Raw genomic sequence first — 8,519 nt, forward strand, 5'->3', positions numbered from 1 at the left:
CTGGCTGGCTTTAAAGCACAATCCTTAGATCTCAGCCTCCTGAGTAACTAGGATGACAGTCATGAACCACCAGTGCCCAGCTCAACCTAGAAAATCTGATCCCCAAGAGTGCTGAAAATCTGCTTATGCTCTGCTCTGGCCTAACAACTTAACAATAACAATACAATTTTGTTAATTTTTTAACATCAGGAATTACCTATCTACTCTGAGTATTATGTTGTTCCCTTTTATCCTGGAGCTTTGTGGCAGAGGACCAGCATTAACTGAAATGGATGCATTCACCAATGCACTGAAGAGGAATTGGTCTGCAATCTCACTGTGGGGCCATCAACATATGACTAGATGTCTGCATTACATAAGGCCTCATTGTTCCACTCATTTCAACCAGTTCAAAAGCCATTTCTGAGCTGAACTCTTAGATTAGGGGGAGGATTTAGGGAATCCTTGGATTCAAACCAGTACAGAGAGAGACAAAGAGAGAGACAGAGAGAGACAAAGACAGAGAGACAGACAGAGAAATCAAAGGAGGGAGGGAGGTGGAAAGAAAGAAGGGAGGAAGGAAAAGAGGAAGGAATGAAGGAAGGGAGGGAAGGAGGATGGGGGAAAAGGAGGAAGAGAGGAAGGGAAGAAGGAAGCCAGGAAGGAATGAAGGTAGGGAGGGAATGAACCAATTTCATTTTATTTTTCTGAATCATATTTTCATTCTTGTCTTCATAGTCCAGAACACTCACCTTTTCTGTTTCCTTTTCGAAGAGGCAAGGTAGCTACTTTAAACATCATAGGAAATAAAACAGCAGTGAAAATTGCAGACCCAAAACAGGCATACACCACTACTGGCAGATCTGGATATTGTCCTTGAAGAACTCCGGTTAATGCAGGAATAGCCATTGGTCCCAAGGTAGCACCAATCATAATAAATGCAGCAGATTTGCCAGTGATTGTGGTGTACTCTTGCATCCAAGAAAAAGCACTGGGAAACGCGGTGGCCATGGAGGCCCCATACACAGAGGTTGCTATCCAGAAACAAAGAGGGCTTCTGTGAAAAAGCACCAGAAACAAACAGGAGGCCAGGCTGCCAATGTTGCTCAACACAATCATAGTGGCAGGGCTTAAACATGCAGCAAAGAGCATTGCCAGGCCACTGCAGGCTGCCAAGGTCCCCCAGAAGATGGAGTTCAAGCCAGCTGCCTCTCCCTCCTCCATGCCAACATGGGTGGTGGCAAAGGAGAAAAGGTAAGAAGTGTATGTCACCAGAGCCCCAATGTAGAAGAAGGAAAACAGAAAAAGCAGACAGAGAAGGGCCTTGTGGTATTGAGCTCTTCGAGATTGCTGAGCAGATGCAGTTGATTTTCCCTGCCTTGAACTTTTCATGCAGAACAGAGCAAAGAAAAGGAGAGAAACTACGAGAATGTAAGTGCCTAAGGAAGCATAAGCCCACAGTAAGTTCATGTCATGGGGAGGTGCGAGTAGAGAGACTGAGGCAACTGCAGAAGAGGCATTGAGGGCTGCAGGGAGAAAGTCGGTTTCTGTGTGGTTGTCAGCAGACACTGTGGGGCCCAGAGCCAGTTTAGCCAGCAGGGGAGCCAGGAACGCACCCATGGCAAAACTGAAGTGTAAGGCCTGCAGGTGGCAGGGGCTCTTGTCCCCCCAAAGAGCCAAGATGAGCACTTTCCCACCTAGCAAAGAGACACAGAGAAAGTTTTAAGTTATACACAGAACTTAGTAACACTGGCCCTGAGTAACTTCTGTGTCTCAGCAGCCCTAAGCCACCACCACCACCCCCAGACAACAATGTTCTTACAGCCAGGCTCAATACTAAAGCTTGTTATAAAACAGTTCCAACTCTGATCAGATGCTGGTGGCTCACACCGCTAATCCTAGCTACTCAGGAGGCTCAGATCTAAAGGTTATGGATTTGAAGGCAGCCCTAGCAGGAAAGTCGTTAAGAGTCCAATTAACCACAAGAAAACAGGAAGTGAAGCTGTGGCCCAAAATGACAGAATACTAGCCTTTAGCAAAGAAGCTCAGGGACAGTGCCCATACCTTGAGTGCAAACAAACAAGAACAAAAAGTAAATAAACAAAAGTACTGCCAATTCCACATTGGAGACTAATATTATTATAGCTAATTGTATATTTTAAAGACTTATACATATTTGTCATGCAAATTAAATAGTGAGCAAATCATCAATGGGTGTCATATGAGTAGGCCATTGAAGAGTTTATATTTTATGTAAAAGGCAGATTCAAACTATCCTGGCAGGATTTGATTACAGGATACTGTTGAGCTCATAACAGACAAGAATATCAAGTTTTCTGTTTTGTACTTAGATTTCAGATATGCACATATTTCCCCCTGGAATTTTATAGACAAACAAAATCTGAAAGATAAAATATGTCCATAGTCTGACAATGAGCATGCAAGGAGGGTAGAATTAAAGGATAAAGAGCTATCACATGTGTCATTTAGTCACGTTTTGAAGTTGGGTGAAGAATAGGAACTTTAGATGGTAAAAAAAAAAAAAAAAAGAGTAGAAAAGAAATAGGAAAGTTGTGCCAGGAGTCTCTAAGCTTAAAACCAGGTGGCTGTCTCTATGCTTGTACAGCCAAATAAATAGTGGTTCCACAGTTATTTCAGCTATCAAACCATCATTGTCTCTCTCCCTCTCTCTTTTTATTTTTTGGTCAGTGGTGGGGCTTGACCTCTGGGCCTGGGTGCTGTCCATGATCAATTGTGCTCAAGGTAAGTGCTCTACCAATTGAGCCACAGCATCACTTCCAGTTTTCCGGTGGTTAGTGAGAGATAAGAGTCTCATGGACTTTCCTACCTGGGCTGGCTTTGAACCATGATCCTCAGATCTCAGCCTCCTGACTAGCTAAGATTATAGGCGTGAGCCACGGGTGTCCAGTTCCATCATTGTCTCTTATACCACAATGATAAAGATTGATCTCAAAATGATAGATTGATCACCTTTGTTTAATTACCCATAGGTAGAGTGATTGGATTTTTATTTTACTTTATTTTATTTTTATGTACTATTTTTATTTTGTACTAGTGCTGGGACTTGAAATCAGGATGTGCACACTGTTGTTTAACTTTTTTGCTCAAGGCTGTCACTCTACCATCTGAGCCACACTTCCAACTTCCAGCTTTTTGCTGGCTAATTGGAGATAAGAATCTCACAGACTTTACTGTGCTGACTTTCAACTATGTTCCTCAGATCTTAGCCTCCCGAGAAGTTAGGATTATGGGCATGAGCCATCAGCAACTTACAATATTTTAAATGAACAATCTTTCAGAGCTTTCACCGATGTTCAAAATTCCACTAACCTGTATCCAGAACACCAAATAAGACAGCAATGGCAGACATCATAACAATCAGCAACACTGCAGTCTTGCAAAATGGAATAAGATAAGTACTCACAGTGACCACCCACATGGACAGCCCTGCAAACGAGAGTCAAACGTCAGCTATAAAAGCAGCATTTGGGCTGGGAATGTGGCTTAGTGGCTTGCATAGCATGCATGAAGCCCTGGGTTTGATTTCACAGTACCACATAAAGAGAAAAAACACTAAGTGGCACCATGGCTCAAGGGGTAGAGTGCTAGCCTTGAGTACAAGAAGCTTAGGGATAATGCCCAGTAACTGAGTTCAGGCCCAGGAATGGCAAAATAAATTAATAGCTAATAATGGTGCTAATTAATGAATTAAACCAGCATTCCTCCAGGGTAATGAGTCAAGCCCATATCATTAAAGCTTCCAGGAGATTCATGAAAGCAGCTTTTCTTTTAGGGTGATGACAGCTTAGAATTAAAGCTGTTATTTTTTTCTGCTTGATGTATATCTAGACTATTAATTATGTATTCAATGTGTCATGAGCAAACTGAGTTAAGGCGTAACGATTAATGGATGAAGAAAGTCACACCTCTAAATAATAAAATAATTTTTTTATAAAGCTTCCAAAACACAAAATAAGTTCAAGTTAAAAAGTTTCTCTAAGTGGTCATATCATTAAAATATTTTAAGATCTTTGTGTAGTATTAAATCTATATATGATACCACTAAGCAAATCTTTATCACAGAAGAGACAAAATTTATTTACTTAAATAGTTTACATTTAAGAACCCAAAAGAGCCAGTCATTAGTGACTCAGGCCTGTAATCCTAGCTACACAGGAGGCTAAAATCTGAGGATCACAGGTCATGAGTTCAAGCCCAAAGACTGGAAAAACAGAGAACCAAAAGGGACTTTTAAATATGGTACAACTAATATAATAGTATTTAGTAAATCATAATAAATTGTTTTGGCAAATAGTGAAGCAATTCAAGGCACATTTACTATTAGGCTGGACATGGGATTCAGTGATAGACCTGCTAGGCAGCATGTGTGGGGCTCTAGGTGGGATTATCAAGATGACATAAAAATTACACAGACACACACATACACACACACACACACACACACACACACACACACACACACACATACACGTGTGCATATCTTTGAAAGCTACTTTAGAAATAAGAAGGATACTTTATTTAATTATCAGTAAATGTAGATTATTCTCCTTGCTTCCAAAGGTGCTTTATCAGATGGATCTAAATTTTCTTGAAACCCATGGCCCTGTTCAAACCACAGCATGCTAAAAAGCAATGCCAGGGGCAGGGAAAGTGGCACAGGAGTGCTTGCCTTGTATGCATGAGGCCCTGGGTTTGATTCCTCAGCACCACATAAGCAGAAAAAGCCAGAAGTGGAGCTATGGCTCAAGTGGTAGAGCGCTAGCCTTGAGCAGAAGAGCTGAGGGACAGCGCCCAGACCCAGAGTTCAGGCCCCATGACTGACAAAATTAAATTAAAATAAAACAAAATAAAAAGCGATGCTAGTCACCACCAGGCTGCAGCATAGCGCTCTGGGCTCATCACTAACATGGAGACAAATGTGCGGCCTGTGTCAGTTTGTCACCATCTCCTGCTCCACACTGTCAACCCTGAGTCCAGAGAGCCTGGCCACATTCCCACAGCTCATCTGGCTCCAGGTAGCCCTAGAGACCTGCCCTACACCCGATGTGCAGAGCTTTGGGACAAGTGTGTGACATGGTGCCTCAGTTCCCCTGGAGGTCGGGAGGCTCAGGACTGCCATCAGCACACCTGAGGGCTAAGCAAGGCTCCAGGTGGCCCAGCCCAGATGCCCTGTGGCTGCCAAGGTGAGAGCCACAGAGAAAGACCTGGCTTCTGTGGAGGACCCTGAAACACCATTCATTTCAGTTGTCAACAAGTTTTCTTATTATAAATATGAAGTTGTAAATTCACTGACAGGTACAAAGAAGCAAAGAACATTGTTTCCTTACCCAGAAGTAAAAACTGATTCATACAGTCCAAAAGAAATCCTCCGATCAAAGAGCCACACATATATCCTAGAGCACGACCCACAAATATTACAGAAAGACTGCTTATGTTGCTGTTTACGTTAGTGGCCAGATCTTGAAACGTGGGTCCCAGTATAGAACCATTTATTCCCTGAAATATTAAAAAACAAAAAGCCAAAAATGTTTGCTTATCAAAACAATATGCATCTAGCTCACATCCATTACAGAAAAATGGGGAGATGATACAAAGCAAAGTAGAGAATGAAGTCAAGACCCTGTGACACTAAAGTGTCTCCATCTCATAATCAGTCACCCTTTTGTACTTATATTTCCTTGTTCTTATAGTTGCTGCAATTGTTTGCCTCTAGACTTCAAGAGGCAACTGTCAGCTGTGTTGTTTGTTACCAGCCAGCTGTGTCAGGGGTAGGAGTCCTTACCAAGGACTTAAAGAACATCCCCTTGGGGCTTGTTGACAACAAGACAGAATGCTGTCTAACTTCTTTAAATCAGCCAATCACAAACAGAATGTGAGCTGGACTCCTATTGGTAGAAGGGAGGGCACCACTCTTTGTATTAGCATAAAAACCAAGGGGGCTGGGTCTACCTGCCTAACTCTGGGAGAGTGCCTATGCACCCTTCTGTGCAGAAGTGGATTGACTGGACTAAATCTCCTTGTCTCTTGAGTGTCCTGAGTGACTCCGGAGGATTCCCTACTTGTAAGAGCCCACAGGAAGAAAACACATACAGTGACACTCCTGTCATCACCAGAGCTGTAGACTCCAACAGCTTTCCTTCTCATCAAAATTTTTAATTTCATCAGGTTGTGGTGGTGCATTTCTGAATTCCATTGTTTAGACAGCAGGATGATCTCAAGTTCAGGGCTTCCCTGGACTAAAATAGCAAGATACAGATTCCAAAGCAAAAAACAAAACAAACCTCCGCCTGTTTCAAAACTGCTTTATTTCTTGTAGCATTTTGTTGTAGTTAGTTCACTATTTGAATAATACCTTGAAAGACTGCTTTGAAAATAGGAATTTTTATACAACAATTTCAAGACTGGAAGAAGGAGGAGGAGGAATAAGAGGAAGAGGATGAAGAAGAGGAAGAAGAGCAAGAAGAAGAGGAAGAAAAAGAAGAAAAGAGTGTATTGAAAGTTAGTAAGTAGCTGACTGGGAATGTCAGTCAGTGATATAGCATCTGCCCACCTTGCCTGAGTTCCTGTATTCAATCTCCAGCATGGCAAAAATCAAAATAAATGAATTTATGTGTTTATTTATCACATGTCTATTGCATAATGTTCCATTAACTTTATGACAATAAAGCTATTCTTGAGATCATTCTTAAATTCTAAGCATAGCACACACACTACTTTCCTGTCTTCCTCCTTTCTTTCTTCCTCCTTCCTCTTCCCCTTCTCTTCTTTCATCTGTTTCAACTCAGGGCCTGGGCCCAAAGTCCCTGAGCTTTTTCTCTCTAGGTTACCTCTCTACCATGAGCCACAGCTCAACTTGCATCTTTTCAGTTGTTCATTGAAGATAAGATTCTCACAGACCCTCCTGCAAGGGCTGGCTTCTTCCATTCTCAGATACCAGCTTTCTAATAGCAGGATTATAAGTGTGAGCCACCCACCCTGGCTAATTTTTCCTTGGAAGACTGACATTGGCTATGAGGACTGAAGTTACCCTCCAGAGACTCCCAGGAGAACCAGCGATGGAATATTTAGAATGGACCAACCAGGGCCTCTTGTGCCTGCCAGTCTCTCAGGGCACCTGGGGGTCATGAGAGAGAATTCTCTTCCATTGGAGTGTCACAAATTTGGGTTTTGAGCTCTCTGGGGCTGAACTAAATCCAGGATCACACTGAATTTGATGATCAACTGGCTCTTATCCAGTCAGAGACCCCCTATGAAAATAGATTCCTCCAAATCTAAGGCGCCCACTTGCTGAGGCTCCTGCTAACTTGACTCACAAAAATTATGGACCCAGAATAGGTGTGTGTCTAGAAACACAGGGTAGCCTTATTCTGCACACACAGACCTGAAAACCTTAGAGAAGGAGAGAGATCACCAACCCTTGTGGGAGAAGATGTGGGTCCCAGGGGAGCTGAGGGGTCTTTAGATGGATCAGGTCCTTAGATGGAGGGCCTGTGAAGAGCACTGAGAGGGAACTGAGCGAGATAACCCTAAGTCTCAGCCAGCCAGGCCAAAGGGCAAGGCGGGACTGAGGAGCTGGGGCTCAGCTAGGGGAAGAGATAGATCCTGATGGCTTCCCACAGGCCAGCAGGCCTCCTGTCCCCCTGATTACAAATGCCTCAAAGAAAGGAAAATAGAAATGCTTATATAACTGAGGAATTCTCTCTCTCAAAAAGAAAATTTAAAGGGCTGGGATGTAGTTCAGTGGCAAAGCACTTCCCTATCAAGTGCAACATCCTGGGTTAGTTTCCCAGTACTAAAAAAGAAAAAGTCCCCCCCCCCGAAAAAAAAAAAAACGTTAAAGAAGAGGAAGAGCCAGGCACTGGTGGCTGGCTCATGCCTGTAATCCTAACTACTCAGGAGGCTGAGATCTGATTATTGCAGTTCAAATCCAGTCGGGGCAGGGAAGATCAGAAGACTCCTATCTCCCGTAAACCACCAGAAAACCAGAAGTGGCGCTGTGGCTCAAGTCGTAGAGTGCTTGCCTTGAAGTGAACAGCTGAGTGACAGTGCCCAGGTCCAGAGTTCAAGCCCCTTGACTGACCAAAAACAACAACAACTACTACTACTACAAAAACAACAACCTGCATTCATTTCAAATTTATTTGTCTTGGGTAGTCTTCGGTTAATAGAAAAAATATCGGCTTACTATTAAAAGGCATGTCTTTAGCGTCATCTCCACTAGATGTAATACAAACAGAAATGTTCCTGTGAAAGTTTCCTGATAAAGTACGCTTGTGTTAACTCCATTGTACCAAATGTATCAGCAAGAATATTTGATGATGACTAGCTGTTCAAGATCTACACTTTATAAATGGTCTAACACAAATGGTGGAAATTAAGTGAATTAAGTAGACGTAAAAAGATGTTATTTCTATAATAGAATATTTTATTATTATCAGAAATTAAAAGTTGGGACTGAGGGAAATCTATGCAACTCATCTTTTTGCTTTTCTTCTTCT

At 42.5% G+C, this 8,519-nt stretch overlaps 1 protein-coding gene and 1 pseudogene across 1 annotated transcript in view; both read right to left on the bottom strand.

The window, feature by feature from the left end:
* Positions 1-6,201, bottom strand: part of LOC105990043 (sodium-dependent glucose transporter 1C-like) — a 7,652-nt gene extending 1,451 nt beyond the window's left edge. The window contains exons 1-4 of the mRNA XM_013022359.1: positions 6,112-6,201; positions 5,349-5,517; positions 3,331-3,447; positions 732-1,676 (exon numbers count right to left, since the gene is read on the bottom strand). Coding sequence (XP_012877813.1) covers positions 732-1,676; positions 3,331-3,447; positions 5,349-5,517; positions 6,112-6,201 — 1,321 coding nt within the window. The remainder of the gene's footprint in view (positions 1-731; positions 1,677-3,330; positions 3,448-5,348; positions 5,518-6,111) is intronic.
* The window catches only part of LOC105990099, an 85,679-nt pseudogene that overhangs the window by 23,653 nt on the left and 53,507 nt on the right, over positions 1-8,519 (bottom strand).

Source organism: Dipodomys ordii, unplaced genomic scaffold (assembly GCF_000151885.1).
Source record: "Dipodomys ordii isolate 6190 unplaced genomic scaffold, Dord_2.0 Scaffold62, whole genome shotgun sequence".
NCBI classification, from domain to species: domain Eukaryota; kingdom Metazoa; phylum Chordata; class Mammalia; order Rodentia; family Heteromyidae; genus Dipodomys; species Dipodomys ordii.